The sequence below is a fragment of the Megalobrama amblycephala genome, linkage group LG13 (assembly GCF_018812025.1).
Source record: "Megalobrama amblycephala isolate DHTTF-2021 linkage group LG13, ASM1881202v1, whole genome shotgun sequence".
Taxonomy (NCBI): domain Eukaryota; kingdom Metazoa; phylum Chordata; class Actinopteri; order Cypriniformes; family Xenocyprididae; genus Megalobrama; species Megalobrama amblycephala.
Window position 1 is genome coordinate 8,756,222 of NC_063056.1, and position 25,989 is coordinate 8,782,210.

At 40.3% G+C, this 25,989-nt stretch overlaps 1 protein-coding gene across 5 annotated transcripts in view; it reads right to left on the minus strand.

Annotated features, from left to right (window-relative positions):
* LOC125243895 (adhesion G protein-coupled receptor E3-like) overlaps positions 1-25,989 on the minus strand; it is a 108,022-nt gene that overhangs the window by 45,064 nt on the left and 36,969 nt on the right. For 3 of the 5 annotated variants that reach the window (XM_048153757.1, XM_048153756.1, XM_048153758.1), the window contains 3 exons: positions 15,958-16,332; positions 15,811-15,861; positions 14,469-14,831 (listed from right to left, as the gene is read on the minus strand). In XM_048153757.1, coding sequence (XP_048009714.1) covers positions 14,469-14,831; positions 15,811-15,861; positions 15,958-16,332 — 789 coding nt within the window. The remainder of the gene's footprint in view (positions 1-14,468; positions 14,832-15,810; positions 15,862-15,957; positions 16,333-25,989) is intronic. The other 2 variants (XM_048153759.1, XM_048153760.1) reach the window with 1 other exon arrangement.

The window sequence follows — 25,989 nt, forward strand, 5'->3', positions numbered from 1 at the left end:
GTATTAACGTCTGGATCTGTGCACAGCTGAATCATCAGACTTTATGCAGGTAAGCAAGAAAGGACAATAGTGAAAAATGGCAGATGGCGCAATAATAACTGACATGATCCATGATAACATGATATTTTTAGTGATATTTGTAAATTGTCTTTCTAAATGTTTTGTAAGGTACTGTTAAATGTCGTTAAAGTTACCATCCTTTCTTACTGTATTCACGGAGATCAGAGTCATGTCGTTATTTTCATTATTAAACACTTGCAGTCTGTGTAATTCATAAACAGCTTCATTCTTTATAAATCTCTCCAACAGTGTGTAACATTAGCTTTAGCCCGTTAGCCACACATAGACTACTATCAAACTCATTCAGACTCAAATGTAAACATCCAAATAAATACTATAGTTACATGATCCGATAGGCTGCATGACGAACACTTTGTAAAGATCCATTTTGAGGGTTATATTAGCTGTGTGAACTTTGTTTATGCAATATATTACAGAGTCGCGAGCTCAGGGGCGGGGAGCGCGAGCATTTAAAGGGGAAGCGTGCTGAATCGGCGCATTTTTATTGATGCCCCAAAATATTACATCGTGTGAAAAAGCATTCTAGGGCACCTTTAACTATGCGTTAATACAGGTTTGTATTAATTAACATTTAGGGGTAAAATAAATAAATCAGGCTCCATGTTATGATACAGACGGCATGGAGACAGAGGTAAAAGCAAGTATGGTGGTTTATTTGAGATACAGCAATGAGCAGGTGAGTAAATGGAAGATGGAGTATTCAAATGAGAAGGTAGAGGTTTGATACTGTCCTTGTAATTGCAGATGGAGGTGGAAGTCGAGGAGATGGAGAATGATGGACGAGGAACACACACACACGGGAGGAGGAACACAGGAGGAGAACTGGAGACAACGGAGCGATAGGGATCGCTAGTAGCAGGTTGAGTCCTTGAGGTTCGCATACATGAGTCTGTACAACAAACGAGACCAGACAACTGGTGTGTGTGTGTGAGTGTGGGTTAAATAGTGCTGGTGATTGAGTGACTGATGCACTGATGATGTGCAGGTGTTGATGATCAGAACTCCGGTGATTGGGTGCGTGGATAGTGACGGGAGGTGGAGCCTGACGTGTCTGTGACACTCCATAAGAGTAAACAAGAAGTACTCTGAATTTGAATTAAACATGTGATTTAATACCGTCATAATTTACACTGTAATATCATAATCTGCCATCTGCACCTTTGTGACAAATAATTAGAATGGCACATGATTATTTAGCCATTAATTACATCTAATCAAACATGGAATCTAGACTAACTACCACAAACAAATTTAATTTGATCTAAGCCGTTTTCTGATTGTTATAGTTCATTTATATTTAGTCATAGCTAAATAGTCACAGTTTCTTCCAGGAACTAAAAGGGTTTGTTTCTGATGGGACACTCATTAGTGGCACTCGAGGTGTTCTCTTGGTGCTTTGCTGTGTTCCGAGCGAGCGGTAATGCTGGCATTTTAAATTAATAAATGTTGACTGCTTTGGTAAACCGAATTAATAATTAAAGATATATGTACATGTTTGTTTTATTGCGATTTTCAGGAGGTTATGTATGGAGGACCAGGAGTGCCACTTAAAAATAAAACAAAGAATCAATTAATTAATTTAATAATTCAAACATAAAAATGTATATAAATGAATCACTTTTTATATGGGCAAATTAATAGACATATTTAAAGTTGTTTATTTAATTCCTGTTTTTAAATGTAGTTTAATAAAACGCACTGGAATTTTACAGGGAGTTCATTTACGGGAATATATATATACATACCACCATACATTTACGGGAATATATATATTAGTGGTGGGCATAGATTAATTTTTTTAATCTAGATTAATCTAGATTAATTTTGAAATTAATCTAAGTTAATCTAGATTAAAATGGCTCATTTGAATTCTGACGAAGACATTCAGAATATATGAGATACCCAAATTGTCCCTGCGTCCTAATGTCCGTGCTATCCATCCTAAATAGTATGTGAGATTAAAATAAGTGTGTCCCAAAGCATAGTATGTTGAAAAGAGTATGCCAAAAGTCCCCGGATGGTCTACTATTTCCGGTATATTTTCGAAGTGTGGATCCGTGCACACTATAAAGGCTAATATTGCCCACAACCCATTGCGCGTTGTATGAGGATTCAGTTCAGAACTACAAACACGAGTAAAAAATGTTAAAAACTACAAAACATGGCGAATATGCACGATCGACGCTGAGAGGTTGTTTGAGTGACTAATAATCAGTTCAAACTGATAGAAAATATTTATTTAATGTTATATGTGTTATTTTTCATCTGCAAATACCAATGTGGACTTTTATAAAGATCTGATTGGCCATTAACTTTTAAATGCATCATTATGCATTAATATGAGGAGAGTTCTCCACATGAAAGACTCGCGACTGCAGATCAACGTGCTGCATTTCTCTCTGATACGGTAGGAAATTAGCTAAATGAAATGTGGAGGATGCAAGATGATTGACAGGACAGTTTACGGTGACTGGATGCGACAGAGAGCAAAGACGCAATTGTATGACGTGATAGTATGTCCCAAAGCTTGTCTACTCTCTTGCTACACACTCAAAAGTAAGTACTTTTTGTTCACAGAAAGAGTACATACTTTTAGGGCGTAGTATAAGTACTTAGGCGAATTGGGACGCAGCAAATGACTAAAAGTAATCCGCGTTTGAAACAACATTGATTCTCATGTTCATTCATGTTTATTTGATGCTATAAATGGACTCCTAGTAAGAGATGATCGGTTTACGAGCCTCTTGAGTTGAGGCATTACAGCAATCTGTCACGACCATGGTCACGACACATTAAAGAAAACGGGTTTTATTGTTTGAATTTCTTAAAAAACTACACAGTTTTAAAGCTGGGACTTTGTTAAATATCATAAGTAACCTGCTCTGTCTTGTCTGTCGACGTGTTGTCAGTGTCCTCTTTGCTCCGTGATGCATTTATCCCTGTGTGTGGCGTCACAGCGCCACGGCTTGTCGGACAAAGCAACAGTAACTAAGGGGGGCGGGTCTTTGCGAAGGGTCAGTTCGGCTAGGTATACATCCGCGCTAAAATATCAAGGTGAAAGTCATCATAGCTTGCGTAGACCCAGCTCCCAACCCAACTTTGAGAATAGAGTAACAGCGATATTTTTTTTATCGCCCGATAAGAGTCTCACGTTAATGCAGCACGTTAACGCCGATAACGGCCCACCACTAATATATATACATACCACCCTTATTTTTCATTCTTAATTAAAAATATTATTATGGTATTGTCCATTTGTGATAATTCCAGGTTGCTATGGTTGCGCAAGTTGTTTACACATTTAACTCGTGGCCATGAGAAATTATGTCATTCCCTCAACATCTGGGCTGCGTTCAGCCCTGACAAAACGTTGCAAAACGTTTTTTAAACGGAAACGGTGGTGCGTTGAACACCCTGTTCTGATGACGCAGGAGTTGCAACTATGGCAGCTGAGAAGGCCATTCTTTGTGTTCTTTTTGAAGAATTTTCGGAGCCTGATGAAGTCAGTATAAATAGGTGTTTAATACTGCAAATTATGCTCGATGTTACAGTCACTGCCCTTGCCGTCCAGAATAAAAGAGAACATCCCAATCCAGTGAAAGGATTTGTGGAAACTTCTAATTATTGTGATGCAACACTTGCCTTGCATTTCAGGATGAAAAGACAAACATTTCAGGTGAAGGATAATCCACTTCTTACCTTTAAGACTGTGTTGATCTATATTATTTTTATTGTTTGTATTAGGCTTATAATTATTGCTGATCACTGTTGTTGTGCTTTGATATTGTAATATTTACCATTATATTATCAGAGGAGTATAGAAAAGTTTATGAAAGTCACTTCACAATACAACAGCAAAATATATAAGTATAGTATTTTTATGTTACATTAATACCCATTGTGCGAGCTGTCTCTTTAATACCGCGTGGTTTATATCTTGCCGTTGATTGGGCTGAAATTTCTGACACGCCCACCAAACGAGAGAAAACGCATCTCAAATCAGTTGCACACCGTTTCCAGGAAACATGTCATTCAACCCCTGAAAACGTAGCAAAACGTTGTGCACCGGTTTGAGCTTGAACGTGCCCATGATCTCGAGGCCACGACTGTACATCATGTGGCCACGACATAAGGATGTCGTTACCTCGACAAAATGATCTCGTGGCCACAACTTATTATCACATTCCCACGAATTAATATCTTGTGGCCACGACATATTATCACGTTCCCACGAGTTTAAATGTTGTGGCCACAACAAAACTAAGTGAACCGAACATGTCCCCTCCCGGTCACCGTAGGCTACTAACTGTCCAATGACAGTAAATGTTACAAGTGAGAGAGGATTGGCTCTTCAAATTGAGGCGAAAGTTGATTGGTTGCTCCCACGTGTGTACTGTCCAATGGCATTTTACCACTCGATTGACAAATGGATAAAGAAAAGCATTTGGCAAACCGACAAAGAAAAGCAATTGGTAAATAGAGAAAGAAAAGCATTTGCCAAATTCTTTTTAAAAAAGCGATTTAAATGCGCATTTAAAATGATTTACTAATGTACTTTTTATTGTTTTATTGATCTACATTTTTAAAAATTAATTAAATATCCCATTTCAAATTTGTCAATTTATTTATAAAATTATTCAAAAAAGATTTTTAAAATGTATTGTTTTATTGTTTTATTAAAGGTCCCATTCTTCGTGATCCCATGTTTCAAACTTTAGTTAGTGTGTAATGTTGTTGTTAGAGTATAAATAACATCTGTAAAATTTTAAAGCTCAAAGTTCAATGCCAAGCGAGATATTTTATTTAACAGAAGTCGCCTACATCGAACGGCCAGTTTGGACTACATCCCTCTACTTCCTTCTTTAATGACGTCACTAAAACAGTTTTTTGACTAACCTCCGCCCACAGGAGTACACAAGAGTTGCGTTTGTAGAGTGTGTTTGTCGCCATGTCGTCGAAACGCTGTTATTTTCATCCCGCAGTCCAATCACCGGGTCTGATTCCGGCTCAAATTGATAGGGTAAAATTAAAGACATGTTTACAATAACACTGAGCGCGTGCATCTCCACGTTATGGTAAGAGGCGTGACTTTTCCGGGCACGGTGCGCTCAGAGCTGTCGAATCACAACACAGGAACCGCTGGCACAATCAGAACTCGTTACGTATTTCTGAAGGAGGGACTTCATAGAACAAGGAAGTCATCAGCCCGTTTTTATGACAGTGGAAACAGCGGTATACAGATAAGTAAATTATTTTAAAAATACTGTGTTTTTTTACACGCGAAACATGAACACGTTATATTGCACACTATAAACACAATCAAAGCTTCAAAAAAACACGAAAAACGGGACCTTTAAACTACATTTAAAAACAGGAATTAAATAAACAACTTTAAATATGTCTATTAATTTGCCCATATAAAAAGTGATTCATTTATATACATTTTTATGTTTGAATTATTAAATTAATTAATTGATAATTAATTTTATTTTTATGTGTCACTCCTGGTCCTCCATAGTTATGTGCAGTTATTAACGGTATTTGTATTTTTGTCGTTTCAATGTATATGCTTTGATTAGCATTAGCTTGTGGATGCCCGATTTTACATGTAAATGTGCCTCATGTGTCTTTACAGATCGCTCTTCTCCGAGTACTCCGTGGCAGTTTTTTGACCTGAGGGAGGGGTTCTAGCAGACCAATCACAGCGCTTGTGGTCCGCGTAGAATTGACGCGTTGTTACATTTTTGAAAAGGTGCATGTCAGGCGACGCGTGGTACAAACAGCCTACACCGTAGCTATGGCGTACACTCGATGCAGAAGTATAAATCAGCCTTTAGTGTTTATTCATATATTAATGATTTGAAAGTGCATCATTGTGTCATGACAAGAAAAGCAGCAAGAACAAAGTACTATTCGTCTATCATTAGTGATGGTGCTGCAAACCCTAATAAGATTTGTAAGACGATCAACACCCTTCTTGCACCAATCAAGTCACCAATTTGTTCCTCTGTGCAGGAGTGTAACAAGTTTCTTAGTTTCTTCATGGAAAAAATTGAAAATATCTATAAGTCCATCAGTTTGGTACAATGCTCTGAAGTTCCTGTGACCTTTCCACCTAGTTTTCCTGAAAGTGCATTTTCTAGTTTTAACAGTTACTAATGATTGTATTCTGAAACTAGTGATGGCAATGAATACAACTATGTACTCTCGACCCAATCCCAACATCTGTTCTAAAGGGGTGTCTCTCTTCAATTAGTCCCCTCATCTTGAACATTGTGAACACCTCACTCACTACTGGTATAGTTCCAAAAGCCCTTAAAGTTGCAGCTATTACACCAGTCCTTAAAAAGCCTGGATGTGATAAGTCAGATCTATCTAATTACAGACCTATCTCAAACTTACCCTTTCTTGCTAAAGTTCTGGAACGTGTTGTTGTGGCACAACTTCACTCACACTTGTCTTCAAACAAGCTTTTTGAACCTTTTCAGTCTGGGTTTAGAAAGGGACACAGTACAGAGACAGCCCTGGTTCGAGTTATGAATGACCTACTTGTATCAGCAGACTCTGGAGCTTCCACCATCCTGGTCTTGTTAGATCTTAGTGCTGCATTTGATACAGTGTGCCATTCTATCCTGATAAATAGGCTGGAGAGATGGCTTGGTATCACTGGCACGGTGCTCAACTGGTTTAAATCCTACCTCACTGATCGTACCCAGTTTGTTGTCTTGGGAAACAACAAATCTGAACTTGGACAGGTCTGTCATGGCATTCCTCAGGGATCTGTCCTGGGTCCTATATTGTTTAGTGTGTATATGCTACCTTTGGGACAAATTATTAGGAAATATGCTTTTATGCTGATGACACCCAAATTTACATCAGCTCCAAGTCTGATTCTACTCTCACCTCAACAATTCTCTCAGAGTGTGTGCAGGAAATAAAAGCATGGATGCACCATCACTTTTTAAAACTGAATTGTTCTAAAACAGAGGTTCTACTCATTGGCATATCGGCGGCTATTCACAAGGGTAGCAATCTTAACTTGATTATGGATGACAGTGTAGTACTTCCATCTGCTCAGGCTCGTAACCTTGGAGTGATTTTTGACACTCATCTGACACTAGACTCTCACATTAAGAGTATCACAAAATCTGCTTTCCATCACCTCAGAAACATTGCTAGAATTAGGCCTTTCCTAACTCCACCTGACGCTGAAAGGCTTATTCATGCATTTGTTACATCCAGGATTGACTACTGTAATGCACTATTCATTGGTTTACCTGCTAAATCAATCAAACGTCTGCAGTATATCCAGAATTCAGCAGCTTGTCTTCTCACATATACTCCAACACGTCAGCATATCACAGGCGTGCTTCATAGTTTGCATTGGCTCCCAGTCCAGTCACGTATTGCTTTTAAAACTCTCACATTAACATACAAAGCTATACATGGAACAGCCCCTTCTTATATTTGTGACCTAGTGACCCGCTACACGCCTTCTCGTTCCCTTCGGTCTGCTGACTCTCTTACTCTTCAGCAGCCTCCATATAGATTAAAATCTATGGGGGAGAGAGCTTTCTCCATTGTTGCACCCAGGTTATGGAATGCGCTTCCTGTTGCTGTTAGAGATGCTCACACACTAGCCAGTTTTAAGAAGCTGTTAAAGACTCATCTTTTTAAAATTGCTTTTATGGACTGTGAGTAATATTATATTGTGCTGTACTGCAATGATTATTTTAGGATTTACAGTTTCTACTTTGTATTACATTTATTGTAGTTTTTGTATTTTATTTATTTGTAGCGCTTTGGGTTCCAGAAAAGCGCATTATAAATAAAATGTATTATTATTATTATTATTATTATTATTATGACTTTACTTGAAGGGCACAATCATACTTAATTCACTGTTAACTACCAAATTCAGCTCATGATTTATTATTAACTTACTATCAAATACACGTGTACTAACACAACTAGTATTCAGCCCAGTTAAGTGATGTTGTGTTGCTTCTCAAAAAGTCAGAGAATGGAGGTACAGTACACTCTAAAAAATGCTGGGTTAAAAACAACCCAAGTTGGGTTGAAAATGGACAAACCCAGCAATTGGGTTGTTTTAACCCAGCGGTAGGGTTAAATGTTTGCCCAACCTGCTGGGTAGTTTTACTCAACTCAACTATTGTTTAAAATGTACTGTATTGCTTAATTAAAATTAACCCAAAGTATGTTGGAAATGAACATTTATTAATGTTAAATGAATAATTATTAAACAATAAACATTTATTAAATTGCTTATTAATAAATTTATATTAACAAACTATTAAACTATTAAATTTATATTAATAAAATATTAAAGCTTATTAATAAACATTCACCTTTTGTATATTATTGTTGCCTCTAATTGCATCTGTTTTTTAATTTCCCAACTATTTTGGGTTCATTTTAAGCTAGCCATATAGCAATTTTTAAACAATAGTTGGTTTAAATAAAACTACCCAGCAGGTTGGGCAAACATTTAACCCAATCGCTGGGTTTGTCCATTTTCAACCCAACTTGGGTTGTTTTTAACCCAGCATTTTTTAGAGTGTATGATCACGGCCTGTGTCTGGATGGAGAGTGAACTTCTGAATCTGATCCCAGCAAATGTTCCGTGACCTTAGTTCACGTTTCCTGTTTGACTATTTTTTTGGGAACCGATTCCTCAGGAAGTGTTGTAAGTCACAGTAAGTTTAGTTTGATGGGAAAGAATGTCACAAAACATATTAAGACCTTTTAAGATAAGTTATTAGTGTATTTAATATTTTATATGTTTGATAAGGAGGATCAGTGAAAATAATGACAAACTAATCCTGTGCCTTTCAGTAATGATTATAACAAGCTGATGTCAGTAGTTTAAATTCTGACAATAATAAATCGTTTACATTTATTTCAAAGTCCAAATATTTCTTATTCCTTCTTATAAAGTCTGTTTGATTTAGTTCACCCTAAATGTTAATGCATTAATTATCAAACATGTATTAACATGTAGTTAGGCTGCTGTTGTAGAAGATTTTTTATGGTGAAAATTTAGTATATTATAGTAAATATGATGTGCTTTATTCTACCATTAAAATCATAAACTCACATGTGTGTTAGGCCTGAACAGGGGTGTGCCGAGAACATGATTCTGTTCTAAGATTACTGTACACAAGTAATTTGAATCTCAAAGAATCTGTTTGTGTGAATGGAAAATCCTGTTTCCAATTGAAGACTGTAAAATGACCTTTCCAATAATATCTATAGAATGTATGGCAAAGGGCATTTGTCTGAATATATAAGGAGACCGTAGAAGAAATTCAGCAGCTGTCTCTGAGACTGTCTCCTGGACGAGCTGTCTCTTGATTAGCTCCTTTATTGGCAATAAAGAAAACCTTCTGGAATCAAAGATATTTAAGAGGTGATTTTTTAACCTAAAGTTGAAACCACAACATTTGGCGACGAGGATGGGATATGGTTTGAAGCTGAAGAAAACCACAGAGCAGAGCTTCACTGATTGACCAACACAGGACAAAGTGGCCACAGGTGAGCAGTTTTATGCTTATTTAAATACTTGTGTTGGTCATCAGAGATGCTCAGTGTGGTAAGTGACTGAAAGCTTCTCCAAATTCAAAGAACTAAGAGAAAAATATCTTTAATTCTAGGAGACTTGCACGTAGTGTGAGGCCTGAGTACTGATAGTGATATCAGTAGATCTGTGTTAATGCATGCACACAGATGGAAATGTTCACGGTTACCGCGTTATATCAAAAAATATATTAAATATATATTTTTGTGTTATAAAAATTCTTTGTGCAAGATCAAAGAAATTAGTTTTTTATTTAATTTTCTTTGTGAAAGATCAAAGAAAATGGTCTAGCTCAAGATACCGCTCTGTGACGACAGAGGTCTGCATGGTTGAGACTAGGATTATCTATGATACCGCTTTGTTGTTGATCAACAAAGGACTGAATGGATAGATAATGGTTTTTATTTATTTATTTTAATGGCATGTAAAATTAGAAGTTCATATTAAGGAGTTACAGTCAGGTAATAGTAACGGTGTCAGAGGCCTCTGTGTCTGTCTGTGTCTGTCTGCATGTGTGTGTGTCTCAGAATGGATGAGGGAGAATAGTCTGTTTGTGTATGTGCAGCTATGTGGGATCTGACCATGCTTGTGGTTAAAAATAGTGACCTCCTCCCTGGTCACTGGAGAAGAGTGATTGAGAAAATGAGCCCTATAGGAACTTGTTTGAATTATACAAATATTATTATGAAATTATTTCAAGATGTCAACTTAAAAGAATAGTACAGTAAAAATAAATAAAATAATAATATATGTATATTTAATAAATAAATTAATTAATGAATATAATATATAAATTAATAAGTTTGCACGTGCTTAAAATATTATGTCATCTATCTGCGGATGTTAAAAATTTGTATCTTGTTATTCCAGAAGGACAGTATGAAAATGATACTAGTGCAAAAATTTAGGTTTGTGTTAACTAAAATAACCTGTGCAGAGTGTTGAATGAGAACAAGATTAGATGACCAATGCTGTAATAGTCATAGACATGTTACAGCTATCTTAGTAAATGAGATTTGTTGATTAAAATGAAAGGAATTCCTTGATGATGGTTGAAAACTGTATTCACTATATTAGATTATTTTAATCCCTGCATGTGAATATAGAAATGAAAAGACTGAAATCTGAATTATAATAGGAAAAATTGTTGAATTTTAGTATACTTAGATAATCAAAGATAGATTACTAATAGATTTTGCCTATTGCAATGAAGAATTTGCTTCACTAAACCCCAGAATGAGGGAACTGCTGTTTTCAACCAGTGAGATTTTTGATATAACTGATTTAGTGAATTTAGAAAAAGAGCTGATTGCTCAGATATTATTTAAATTAGAATTTACAAAAGTTCAATTTGATTCATGCGGATCTCTGAGTGTTCAAGTTTCAGATGACTTCAGTGACAGTGCTGTGACGAATGGAAGCAACAAATGGAGAGAGGGCAAAGGGCCCCAAAGACACAACTGCAGAAAGAAGAAGAAAAAAAATGTGGGTGATGAGTTTCAGCTCCCCTCCTGAATGGACAGTTCTACACTTCAACATGGAAAAGGACTGATTTAATTCAGGAAAAGGTGAAATGTTCACTTGAGACTTTTCCTATGGACAAAGAGAATGTCTTGAGATGCAAAACTGTGGCAAGACGAATCCACAGCCAGACATGAGAATATGAGCCTACATTCCACTCCAAAACACTATGCCTTTGAGTGACATCATAGGCAGACGACACATATAGACCAACAGCCAACCAGCTTCAACAGTCTGATGGTCCGGACTGAAGGATGTCTGATGACTCTTCCCTTTCGGGCACAGGTGTGGCATCTTCAATGATCACTAGAGACCGTTCCAAATTTTTTATTATAAGTATTATATATTAATTTAATTCATCTTGAGAAATCACTGGTCTTATAGCAGTTCTTTGTATTCTCTGCTAAACTAACATTCTCTGTCTGCTTTATAGTAGGACCAATCCAGCTGGTGTAAAAATAGAGAGATGAACTTCACTGAAAGACAGTAGTGAGTGCTTAACTCACAAAAGAATTAAACTAAGGCTGCATGGATTTGGTATAGTGAGGGCTATTATATTAAAAACATAAATGTTGCATTCAAATTATAATTAAAGGAAAAGCACAATTGAATTAGTCTTGGAAAAAAAAAAAAAAGTTTACTGGTCATTCCATCTTGTTTACAAGTAATTTATTAGGATATTAATAAGAACTCCAAATATGATTATGAAATCATACTGTTGTCATCACTGGGGTAATGAGATGAAATGTTATTGGCCATGGATCCAAGAAGATGCAGAGAGCTCTAATTTTATTCTTAAAGAAGCTCATGAGCAACAACAAAAATAATGTGATAAAATCTATAGTAAGAAAATAATAAAATGCAATTTGAGAAATTATATTTGGCTTTCTCAATTGCAGTATGCCTAGGCAAATCATTCTAAAAGACTTATTAGAAGTAATTGGAGAAAGTTACATGAGGAATGCTTCACTGTCCTGTAATTAAAAAAAAAAAAAAGAAAAAAAAAAAAGAAAATACAGAGATATGTGGAATTCCACTGCTAAAAGTATATGTTCCCCATTTAGATCAAGATCTGCTGTGGCAGAAATAAAAAGATGAATGATGGCCATTGGGGGTATGCAATATTGTGAATGATGGTATGAATGAGTGAGAGAAGGTGTCTGAAGAGACAATGAGGCAAATCAACTATTTGCCAAAACAGCTGTGTATAAATTTGTAATATGTGGGCCCACAGGGCAAATTATGCCCATTAAATAAAAACACAATAAGACCATGGATAAATTGGGAAAAGTATCCTGGTCAGTATCGGGATAATTGTGGCAAAAATAGAAAAGAAAAAGCAATACCACACTTGCGCAGCGTATAACATGGGAAACAGATCTGCTCTGTTCACCTAACCTCTAATTCTCTTTTCAGCATATCATGCAAGATCTGAGTTTTCATCAGAAGTATAAAATATTGTTTTAACTGAATCAATGAGTGTTTAAAAAATTCGTGAGAAATTATGTAGTGAAAACAGAACTCGAAACAAATGATTCAGAAATTATAAAAATGCAAATTATGGGTTAAAAATCCATATTGTGTAATTGGTTGATAATCAAAGCAGAGAGCCCCAAAGAGGGACTGGATAACACTCAACTCACATGAACATTTTACAGGTTACATCAAGAAGGACAATGACAAGCAGATGATTTACCACATGTTGACACTAACAGAAATATTTAAGGTCTTATTCGCAGGTGGCCGCAGTGCAATTCTTAGGAGTTTTAATGGGAACATACTAATATGTTACTTTTAAGGATGTAATACAGGTAAACCAGCTGAATTGATTCTTTTAAGGATGGACCACAATATTGTGTGTACAATTTACTGCCATTTAGTAGATTACTAACAGATCTTAAGTATACTCCATAACAGAAACAAAAGTTAATTATTCTGAAAAATAGTTTTAAGGAAATTTAGAGGTAAGAAGACACAAGAATAATTTTGTGACTGTAATATCCTAACTTTGTGCACAGCCTGCTTTAAAATCTCTAACAACTGTGTGTCACTTAGCTAAGGGACAAATAGGAAATATACTTACAATAGCATATTTGCCATTCACTTGAAGCAGTAAGGAATAGAAAGTATCAAATATTGAATAATGATATTCTTAGTCAGTATGCTGAAAAAATAGGTAAATTAATGGCTGATATAATGCTACCAAAACGATTAGTAGGCATTATGTGATGAGTTCATAAAAAGAAAATAGAACTAAAACCTCATATAGATGAAACTATTTCGAACACAAACTGGCCCAGACAAACTCTCAATGTACATTAGCATCAGAAAGAGGCCAAAGTAAAGATGCATAAGATAACTGATGGTCCCATGAAGGACAAATTGTTGCACCAATTGCATTTTTAAATATTTTAATTCTAGATGTGCATGGTGTTCACCATTGCGCAAGGGGGGAAGTTATAGTCTAAGGAAAATTAAACAGTAGGAATATTGGTCTGCATATTCATATGCAATGGTAAATAATTTGGTAAATCATTTTTTGGCCATATGTGAAGTTTGTAACAAAAACAATAAAAAGAATGGAATATCAACATCAATAGGCCACAATTACAAAGAATTTAAGAACAGATTAATGGTAACATTAAGGCTAAATTTGATAAAATATGTAAAAGTACTAAACTCAATTGGGGTGAGGCCTTGCAATGGCACTAATAAGTTCTCGCATGTAAACTAATAGAAGTACATATCTAACACCGCATGAAATGCTTATGGGTCGACCCATGCCTGTCCTGTATTGCAGAGGTTATAATGAAGATTCTAGTTTAAAAAATTACAAAAAGGAATTAAAATCTTACATGAAGAAACTAACTGTTATACATAAAGCTATATGTTTACAGGAAACAAGAGATAGAACAACACTGTTTTCATGCATGACTCCTATCGTAGTTAAGGATCACTCTTCATTAGTTCATGGTTAGTTCATATCTTCTTTACTAATCATGAGTTTATGTTGAAGTAACTATTAATTCAAGTATTACTTCATGATTATCCATGTACTGTTATTATAAAGTGTTACCATAATTTTCTTTGACGTTAGTCATACAATGTCTACCTGACCAATTTCATACTCTGTGAACTGAAAAAAAAAATGGCATTAACCGATCAGAACACAGGAAATCATCTAAACTCTTCATCTTTAAATATAGACACAGACATGGAAACGCAAACATCATGAATGTGTAGAAAGAGCTCATATGAATATAATTACCTGCACAGTATGCTGAATTGCAGAAAGCTGGTCTAACCAGCTCATAGACATAATAATTGCCTGGACAGGCTTTGACTTTAATGGGAAAAGACCCGTAAAAGCAGCAGAAACTGCCTGCATAACCACAGACATCTCGAGTGACGACTCCATCCTTAACTGTTGGGTGTCCACCACGTATCCACAGTGAGTAATAAGTGCCACATCTCTGCTGAGCAACACACGTGTCTGCGACATGAGCGCTCAGGCCGTTAATGAAGAGACGATACCAGCCGCTCCAGGAGACAGGCTGGTCACACATGGTGTTATTTGTATTATTGATGGATCTCCATGGATTGTCCAGCACAGTGTAGTTGTAGCAGGGGTCTGCAGAGAGATAAACTTATGAAAACACCAATATGAAGTCATAATGTCAATATAAATACAGTATGTTCACAAAATGCATAACCTAATTGATATTCACAAAATTTCAATTTTTTTTTAATGATCTTACATTTCCTGCATTTGCAAATTGTCACATACTTGTAAATCACCTTGAATTTATGTGTGAATATTTTGGGTTGTTTTTGAGCCCAAAATAAAAGGATGAAAGAAAAAAAATTATGTCCTATCAGATGTGTTTCTGAATCTGGCCAATCGTAACAGGCCTATGAACTCTATGACTAAAGGGTCACATGTCATCTGTACAGAGCGGATGAATCAGATGTCGTTCCATCACAGCGGATGATCAACAGGATCTGCTCTAAATGAAGCAGAATTTCTATATTTTATAGTTCTTTATAATTGAAAACACAATGAGGACTGTTTTTGACAATGAAGTGTGTCATATTCAGAACTACTGTACAGTGAATGACAGCCAGCCACACCTGAGAACAATCTGCAGGGTTCATACATTTCTACCAATACATTTCCATGACGTTTGAGACGAATATTCATGACCTAACCCTCCATGAAATGTCTGTAAATACATGTAGAATAAGAATAAAAATCCATGTTCAAATTTACCACAGCATATCTTAATTTAAAATTTATGTCAAGCTATGTGGTTTATTATAAAATAAACATTTAAATAATGCTGACACACTAGTAAGACAGATAAAATAATGTGTCTAACCCTGAGTACTCAATGATTTAACGTAAATCAACTGGAGGCAACAATATGTTGCTACTGTATTTTTACGGTACTGGCAACCACAGCTTTACGTTCTTCACTGTATTTTTATTTTTTATTTTTTTTACAATGTATTATACTGATACAGTAAATATTTTACACAAGCACAGATCTGTAAATACATTAGAAAACATTCAGAAAATAAGCCAATAGAGACAAAGTGTGTTACATTACCAGGTGAGATGGTCACTGGTGTGACAGCTGTACTGGTAACGTTACCAGTGTCTGAAAGTTTGCATTAATAGTGTTTAATAAACAGACACAAATATTAATACAATAAATATATGAATATGTAGAAAGAGCTCACATGAATATAATTACCTGCACAGTATGCTGAATTGCAGAGAGTTGGACTAACCAGCTCATAGACATAATAATTGCCTGGACAGGCTTTGACTTTAATGGGATAAGATCCATAATAGCAGCAGTAACTGCCTGCATAACCGCAGACATCTCGAGTGACGACTCCATCCTCAACTGTTGGGTGTCCACCACGTATCCACAGTGAGTAATCAGTGCCACATCTCTGCCGAGTAACACACGTGTCTGGGATATGAGCGCTCAGGCCGTTAATGAAGAGACGATACCAGCCGCTCCAGGAGACAGAGGTGTCACACGTGGTGTTATATGAATTACTGATGGATCTCCATGGATTGTCCAGCACAATGTAGTTGTAGCAGGGGTCAGAGAAATTAGCTGTTAATGAAAATATTTCAAGAAATTAATGTTTCTGAAAAACATGTGTTATTAATAATGTATCCAGAAGTGCAGCTTAAGACATTATTTTTTTATTTATTTAGCCTATTTTTGCTCATTCAGAGCGATTCATTTTTGATCCACATTTTTTTAAAATGAATTTTTATTTAAATACCAATGTGTCTTAGACAAGAAAGAGCGCGAGCGTCACTGTGAGAAGCAGAAAGCAGGGGCGGACTGGCCATCTGTGTGATCTGGAGAATCACAGAACGGCCGGTACTCCAGGACGGCCGGCGGGCCGGCCCACCACCCGCTACGCACACAGTCATCATCTGTTTTTTTCCCCCATTAATCTGTTTCACACTCCAGTACTGTAGGTGGCAGCAATGCACCTTTAAGTTGGATGCCAGCTGCACTGGCCGTGGCCCCCAAGTAAGCAGCAAAGACGTTAGAGCAGTGGTCTCAAACTGCCGGCCCGCTTACCCCCTCTACCCGGCCCGCAACTGATCTCAAAAATAAAACATAATCCGGCCCGCTAAATTATTATTATTATTATTCTCTAGTTGCTACCTGACTGATATGCAAAGAAAAAGTCGCCGTTCTAAGGGGCATTCACATATCGCGTCACATAAGAGGCTGCGCCGCATTCTCCTTTCCAATGCGCTTTCGCTCCAGTGGCGTCTGTCGTTGCTATGCAACCATGAGCCGTGCTCTCAATCGCTTCTATTATGAGCGCGCTTGCCTAAATTACAGTAAAAGCACTCGACTTTAAGTCATGAGCGCCGTTTTAAACCACCGAAACGCGTCCGATGCAGCCATTAAACGTTACCGATGGTCAAACGGCATCTTGGACAAATGTGGCCCAGCTGTGTGAGCACAAGCGCTGCCAGGTGTCTGTCAAGAAACAGAGGAGTGTACAAATGTATTCATGGATTGTATTTGTTCAGTACAGTGTTGTTCAGTGCAAGATTTTAATGTTATTTAAGCAAACATAAAGTAAGGGGAAATACTTCCACTAGATGTTAAAAACTAATAATGTATGTAACAATGAGAGATTTTTATTTTTTTGGCAAAATAAAGTTGATATATAGCTCCAGTTTTTTTGTTTGTTTATTTCTGACCCCTCCACGCCACAAGTGTTGCTGGTTTTGTTCCTAAATTACTGATTTTTTATTCCATCTTGTTGGATGTGAGAAGTCGCACCAGACTATTTCAATTAATAATATTATATTAGTAATAGTATTATATAATTATATTACACTCTGTAACAATGAGAGAGACACTGCTGTTTACATTTAGTATGGTAAATAAGATATTTATAATATAGGTATAAAAAATATTTTAGTAGGCCTAATGAAATTTGAAGTAGGCCTAAATGAGAAATAATGCAAAGGAAAGTAAATTTTCTGAAATGTTGCGCTTTCTTGCGCTTGAAGGATAATATGGCCCTCCTATGAGGTGTCAATCACAGAAACTGCCCCCCGACAATTTGACTTTGAGACCCCTGCTATATGAGTATTCAAGTTAATCTAATATGCTTTTAACACAACATCTAGTCAACATCAGTGCTATTGCTATCATTTGGATGGTATAGTATCATGAGCCACAATTAAAGTCTTGTGACACTCATGCCAGGCGTTATTGTTGTTGTTGTCGAGTTTCCGCACGCCGATTGCTTTGGGCCGGGCCTAGTCAAATTCCAGGGCCGTTTTTTAGTCCCAGTCCGTCCCTGGCAGAAAGTGTCGGACTTTACGTTAATGAATTACTGTAGTCTCTGGCTGGGATGCTCCCCCACATGAAGTAAAGCCTATAACATTTGAAACATATTATCCAATAAATAGCCTAGATTTCACTAGTATCAGTATAATCTGTGTCCCATTCACTGAGAGACACAATATTTGACATAACAAGGATAACTCTTCCATTATTAAATGCTGTAATTTTGCATAATTTACAATGCATAGTAATGCATAATATTAGTAATTAAATGTAATAGTGGTCTATGTAATTAAAATTTGTTTCAATAAATACATATATTGTTAAAAATCACACATTATATGTTGTTTGTCACAATTTTCGTGCCGTGGGTAATAGTAGGATTGACCACCGCAAGTATATTTCAAACCCGTGGAAAGCACTGAAATATGATTATACATGCGTGCCATTCTTATCCAATAAGTGGTACAGTACAAAGAACAAAGAAAAAGGTAATTTGTAGTTCTTCTATTATTTATTAATAAACATATATGGACAAATGAAAAGAAATCCAAACATACATGTAAAGACACACATTAAGGCACATTTACATGTAAAATAGGGCGCAGCTTATATGCTAATCGAAGCATATACAATAAAACAACAGAACAATATAGTTAATTACTGAACATAATTTCCTGAAACTCCCAACACAACACACGTGCAAACATGATTTTAATGATCAATTCGGTTTAGCAAAGCAGCCAACATTTATTAGATTAAAATGCCAGATATAAAGTAGCAACACAACTGAGGTGCCCCACTAATGAGTGTCCCACCAGAAACAAACCCTACACACTGTGGTCAAAAACAAACTATAAAAGAAAACGGTTTAGATCAAATTATTAGTGGTAGGTATTAGTCTGTTTTCCACGTTTGATTAGACATCAAATCATGCACCATTCTAATTATGTGTCTCATTAATTCAGTCACTTTTATTTCTATAGTGCTTTATACAATACAAACTGTTTAAAGCAGCAAACTTTAAATTAAACGTGAACAAATAGTGTCAAAATTTAAACGTAATATCATAATGCCATAATCTGCAGCTTTGTGACATAATTAGAATGGTGCATGATTTTGTCATTAATTACATAAATCTGTCTAATCACATGTAGAAAACAGACTAATAACTACCACTAATAATGATTTTACTAGTAATGATTTTTATTGTTTGTTTTTATGTTTATTCATAGCTACTTTTCTTCCCGGGACTACAGAATGTACAGTAATTAACTGTATTGTTTTGTTGTTTAATTGTATATGCTTCGATTAGCATTACCTTATGAACCCTATATTGTACATGTAAATGTGCCTTATGTGTCTTTACAGGTATGTTTGGGATTTCTTTTCATTTGTCCATATATATGTTTATTGATGTAAACAAATAATAGAAAAACTATATAACCTTTATCTTTATCTTTTATTTTATTTATTTATTTTTGTAGTGGTGTAAAGGAATAAGAATGTCACTCTCAGAGCATGTTTAATCATATTTTATTTAATGTTTTTTTAGTGGTCATTGTGTCATGACTTTACTTTGAGGGGCACATCATTACTAACGTCTCGGTTACAAAGGTAACCCTCGTTCCCTGAAGGAGGGAATGGAGACGTACGTCGGACAGACAGACGAATAGGAATCTCGCTAGAGAGGCCAATCTACTTCGAGTGTAACTAAAACGAGCCAATGCACATTGGCATGCAATCATATGCATCATCTGCTCGCCTCGCAGCGCGGGTATATAATGAGCAGCAGGTGCGTTGCATCTTCAGGTTTTCGCTGAGGAGCCGAACCGGATAGGCGGCAGCATCAGCGGGGTACAGCGACTGTGGCGACGGGACGTACGTCTCCGTTCCCTCCTTCAGGGAACGAGGGTTACCTTTGTAACCAAGACGTTCCCATTCAGTCGGTCAGACCGACGAATAGGAATCCCTACCAAAGCGCCACAGGAGCTGCCCCCTTCCAGCGCTCTGTTGTAAGCCACCTGAACCCCCTTGCCTGAGGATGGTGGGACAGGGCTAACACAGAGAGAGTCAATCACTGCTGTTCCCCAAAACCCATTCAGTGAGACTTTTGGATAACGCTGGGAAGCGTACCCTTTTGGATAACGCTGGGAAGCCACATCCTTCCCCGAAGGAGTTATGTGGAGAAGTACATATGGACTAACCCTGTAGGGCTGTGCTACATATGGAAGAGCTGGGGTGACTCCAACCCGATGAAGGGTAGGTTCTCCCAGAGGGAAAGACACGGGTTTCGTTTAGGAGCAACCGTGGAACCAACCATATGGGATCCCCGTAGGGTCACACATATGGAACCCAGCCTAAACCCGGTTCTCAAGGATACAACGGAGTATAGGCCTGGCGCCAGATGCTCCGCCACGTCGGCTGCCAAAGGGATATCGGAGGACTCGACAGGGTCTGCCTTGTAGGGACTCTCTGGAGAAAAGATGCGCATGTAGCGCAGCAAGCCGACACTAAGCCGGGGCCTCTCCGTGCCTCTGACCTGTGGCGAGAACACGGGAGGAGACCGGCTCGACACGAAGGCTATAGTATCTAGCGAACGTGTTAGGTGTCGCCCAGCCCGCAGCTCTACAAATGTCTGTCAGCGAGGCGGCACGAGCCAGCACCCAGGAGGATGCGACACCTCTCGTGGAGTGAGCATGCAACCTGAGCGGGCAGCCAGGTAAGCCAGGGCGATGGCAACCACTATCCAGTGGGCCATCCTCTGCTTGGAGACAGCCTTTCCCTTCTGCTGGCCTCCATAACAGACAAAGAGCTGGTCTGAGGTCCTGAGGCTTTGGGTTCTGTCTATGTACTGTCGCAAAGCCAGGGCTGGGTCTGCCTCCTCCGAGGGCAGCGCTTGCAGGCTCACCACCTGGTCCCTGAAGGGAGTGGTAGGAACCTTGGGCACATAGCCAGGCCGGGGTCTTAGTACCACGTGGCTATCACCCGGCCCGAACTCCAGGCACGATTCGTCGACCGAAAATGACTGCAGGTCCCCTACCCTCTTGATGGAGGCCAATGCAACCAGCAGCAAAGTCTTCATAGACAGAATCTTTAAGTCTGCCGATTGCAAAGGCTCAAAGGGAGCAATCTGAAGTGCTCTTAGCACCAGAGCGAGGTCCCAAGAGGGTATGGAGGGGGGACGAGGAGGATTTAACCGTCTCGCTCCCCTAAGGAACCTGACGACCAGGTCGTGCTGACCAACAGATTTGCCATCTATGTGGTCGTGGTATCTTCGGGGGTCTTCTCGACGAACAGGTTCCACTTCGAGGCGTAAGCACGTCTCGTAGACAGTGCACGTGCCAAAGTGATGGTGTTAAGTACCTCAGGGGGTAAGTCACCTAGAACCTCCGCGTCCTGTCCAGGGACCAGACATGGAGTTTCCAGAGGTCTGGACGCGGGTGCCAAAGAGTGCCCCGTCTCTGAGAAGAAGGTCCTTCCTCAGAGGAATGGGCCAGGGAGGGCTGTCGCAAGGAGTGAAAGTTCTGGGAACCAGGTCTGGTTGGGCCAATAGGGCGCAACTAAGAGGACCTGCTCCTCGTCCTCCCTGACTTTGCACAGGGTCTGTGCAAGTAGGCTCACTGGGGGAAACGCATATTTGCGAAGGCCCCGGGGCCAGCTGAGTGCCAGTGCGTCTGTCCCGAGCGTTCCCTCGGACAGGGGGTAAAACAACTGGCAGTGGGAAGTTTCCAGTGAGGCAAACAGGTCTACCTGAGCCTCTCCGAACTCTCCAGATCAGCTGGACCACCTGGGGGTGGAGTCGCCACTCTCCTGGCAGCTCAGCTCGTGATAGCTCGTCAGCCACATGGCTGAGTACACCAGGGACAAGAATGGCACGAAGCGACCTCAGACGCTTCTGACTCCAGAGGAGGAGATGGCAGGCGAGTTGCGACATGCGACGGGAGCGTAGACCACCTTGACGGTTGATGTACGCAACGGTCGCAGTGTTGTCCGTACGGACCAGTACATGCTTGCCCCGTAGCGGCCCTTTGAGGCAGCTCAGAGCAAGACGTACTGCTAGCAACTCGAGGCAATTGATGTGCCAATGCAGATGGGGTCCCGTCCAAACCCCTGACACTGCATGCCCGTTGTACGTGGCACCCCAGCCGGTGGCAGAAGCATCTGTGAATACCACAGCATGCCGGGACACTTGTTCTAGGGGCACTCCTGCCCGGAAAAACAAAGGGTCCGACCACGGACTGAAGGCTTGGCGGCACTCCTGAGTGATTGGCACCCGGAACGTGCCACGTTGCCACGCCCATCTCGGGACTCGGCCGTGAAGCCAGTGTTGAAGCAGTCTCATATGAAGCAGACCGAGCGGGGTTACTGCCACCGCGGCCGCCATATGCCCCAGGAGCCTCTGAAAGAATTTCAGTGGGACCGCTGTCCTGCCATTGAACGTATTCAGGCAGTTCAACACCGACTGAGCACGTTCCTCTGTGAGGCGTGCTATCTGTTCGACCGAATCCAGCTCCATACCGAGAAAAGAGATCCTCTGCACAGGGGAGAGTTTGCTCTTTTCCCAGTTGACCTGAAGACCCAACTGGCTGAGGTGTCTGAGCACCAATGCTTGTGTTCGCACAACTGACCCCGGGACTGTGCTAGAATGAGCCAGTCGTCGAGGTAGTTGAGAATGCGAACACCCTGTTCTCTCATGGGAACAAGGGCTCCCTCTACAACTTTCGTAAAGACGCGGGGAGACAGGGCCAGCCCGAAGGGTAGGACTCTGTACTGATATGCTCGACCTTCAAACGCAAAGCGCAGGAATGGCCTGTGTCGCGGAAGAAACGAGACATGGAAGTACGCGTCCTTCAGGTCGATCGCTGCAAACCAATCTCGGGGACGGATGCACTCAAATGTGCTTCTGCGTAAGCATTTTGAATGGTAGCTTGTACAGGCTCCGATTCAAAACTGGCAGGTCCAAGATCGGTCGTAACCCACCGCTCTTTTTGGGTACAATGAAGTAGGGACTGTAGAACCCTGACCTCATATCGGCTGGAGGGGCCGGCTCTATCGCATCCTCCGCCAGTAGGACTGCGATCTCCGCACGCAAGACAGGGGCAACGACATCTTTCACTGTAGTGAAGAGGACGTCCCTGAACTTGGGGGGATGCCGGGCGAACTGAATCGCATAGCCGAGCATGATGGTCTGAATGAGCCAGCGAGACGGACTGGGGAGCACTAACCAGGCTCGCAGAGACCGTACAAGCGAGGCTTTGGCTGCCCGCTGCTCGCTGCTGTCCGCTGGCGACAGAAGAGGGGGATGAGAGTGGTGAGGTTTTTCTCCTCCCACTGCTCTCCAAACCCTCTTCAGACCTGGAAATGGAGGAACTGCTCTTCTAATTTTGGGTACCGCTGCCTCTTGGGTCAGTGGCGGAACAGAAATAAACCCAATAAAAGGATTTACCACCCGGCCCTCCTCCAGGGGTGGAAGAGCAGCCCCACCCATCTCTGGGTCGCCTGTCTCAGGGGTGATTCTCACCAACCACTTAAACAGCTGCAGAGACGGAAGGCGTCATCTCCCCGCAATGGACACAGCAGAGCCTGCTGGGCCAGAGTTTCTTGCAGGGGACGACACCCTTGGCGACGAGCAGACTGAGGGGCGGCCCAAGAGGAACTCAATGGTTTGTCATGGGAAGCTCCCCGATCCGCTACTAACTGAGGAGAACCGCTGGGCTCAGTCCTCGACAGTGTCACCGAAAAGGCCACCTCGTAAGATGGAAGAATTGAGAAAGCATTTAGCTTGACAACCTCTCGCACCTCACAAGGTAAGCCAGGGGGCACTTCTGGACCACTGAGGTGGACATCGTCTGGCTGAGGGCCTGCGTTGTGACTTTGATCACGGTTAGTCAACAAGCGCAGCTCAACCCCAGCACAGAACTACCCTCATGCAAAAAGAGTGCCTTGGCCTCACATGCAGGGTGGGTGTGGTCTGTGTACAGCCACCCCATCCAAGAGGGTAGTGAGAGAGGAAAAACGTATGCAGATTTTGGCACTTTTGGCATTCCATATTTATGGCACCAACATACCCCCATACTGCCAAGTTTTCCATGCACATCTGGAAGACCCAGGAAAGCATGGCTGTAAACTCCGAATCTGAGTCAGCATAAGCACACACCATTACAGTGGGCAGCGTCACCCTCATTTCCAGAGCATAACAGCACTCTCTCCGATGCTGCAATCGACGTCTGTCCCTTAGCTGGAGCTCTGAATGAAATGCTAGGTTCCCCTATGAGAAGGACCAGCAATCCAATCCAGAAACTGCACAGCTTGCAATGCGCTAGAGAGGGAGGGGCCCTAGGGGGTTGGTTCCCCGAAGGAACCCCTCAACCTCATGTCACCCAAGCCATATCAGCAAAGTAGACCTCTTCTGGTGCACCAGAGAGGGCGCTACAATGGAGATTATGCAAGGGAACCGCGCATCTAGAGCGCCGAGCAAGCGCTGGGTTGCCGTGACAACCCGCGCTGCAGCCCGGCAGCTCGACGGCACACGACACGCAGAGGAGCGAGAGGTTTGCTCTCGTTGATCTCCACGGTCTCCCAGAGTGTCGGGCAGACCCGCGGCTGTGCTTTTACACACAAGCGGCAGCTGGCCAACAACAGAGGGGACTCAAGCTTCCCGGAGAAAAAAGAGTCACGACCGGCGTGTCGACGTGATCATGTTCTCATATGAAAACATGAAACACCCACAACCATCGTTTCATCACGCGGCCAGACATGTGAAACAGTGATCGTGGCCGTCAGAGAGGACAGGAACAACCGCATCCAGAAACACAAGTAGGATGTCATCTTTAAAGAGACGCGAATCTACTTGTGTAAGCTCTTTCAGGGACTTTACTCTTTTAAAAGTGCTGAAGCACGCAGGGGAACGGCCGCCGCAACACAGACAGGGATTGTGTGCAGCCTGTCGTGTGCTCTCTCTCTCTCTTTGAAGGCGCTCACTCTTACCAGCCGTAAAAACGGCTTTTCAGCGCTCAAAAGCGCACCGTACCGGCCGTGAGAACAGCCTTCTGACGCTGTCAAAACAGCTATTTGCTCAAAAACGGCAAACAAAACAAAAACTGAAAAAGAGAGGACTTCAACCCCGCTGCTGTGCTGTTCGCCCGCACTCGGAAAAAAAGAGAAGTTCAACCAAAAAGCTTGACTCGTCTTCTAGCAGACACTCGCTTGCAGAGAACAGGAATAAACACCGTTCGGCTCCGAAGCGAAAAGCTGAAGATGCAACGCACCTGCTGCTCATTATATACCCGCGCTGCGAGGCGAGCAGCTGATGCATATGATTGCATGCCAATGTGCATTGGCTCGTTTTAGTTACACTCGAAGTAGATTGGCCTCTCTAGTGAGATTCCTATTCGTCGGTCTGTCCGACGTACGTCGAACGTGACCGACTGAATGGGAACTCATGATTAATCAGCCTTACACTAACTTCAACTCATGGCTTGTTAATGCATTATTTTGTCTTGACTTTACTTGAGAAGACCCATCATAATTAACTCATTATTAACTAACCATACACCAACATCATAATGTGTATGACAAAGCTGCATTCGAAAGATTAATCTCTGATAATATTAAATTATTTAAATTTGTTTTAAAGTCAGAGCACTTTTTATTCCTTCTTAAAGAGGCTGTTTGATTGGGTTTATCCATAAATGTTAATTAATGCATTACCTATCAAACATGTACTAACATGTAGTTAAGGCTGCCTTTATTCATGTCCATAATGACTCCAAGCATAGTTAATGATAGCTCTTCATAGGTTTATGATTAGTTCATGCTTTCAATAATCATTAGTTCATGTTGAATTATGTATTAATTCAGGTATTAGTACACTCTAAAAAATGCTGGGTTAAAAACAACCCAAGTTGGGTTAAATATGGACAAACCCAGTGATTGGGT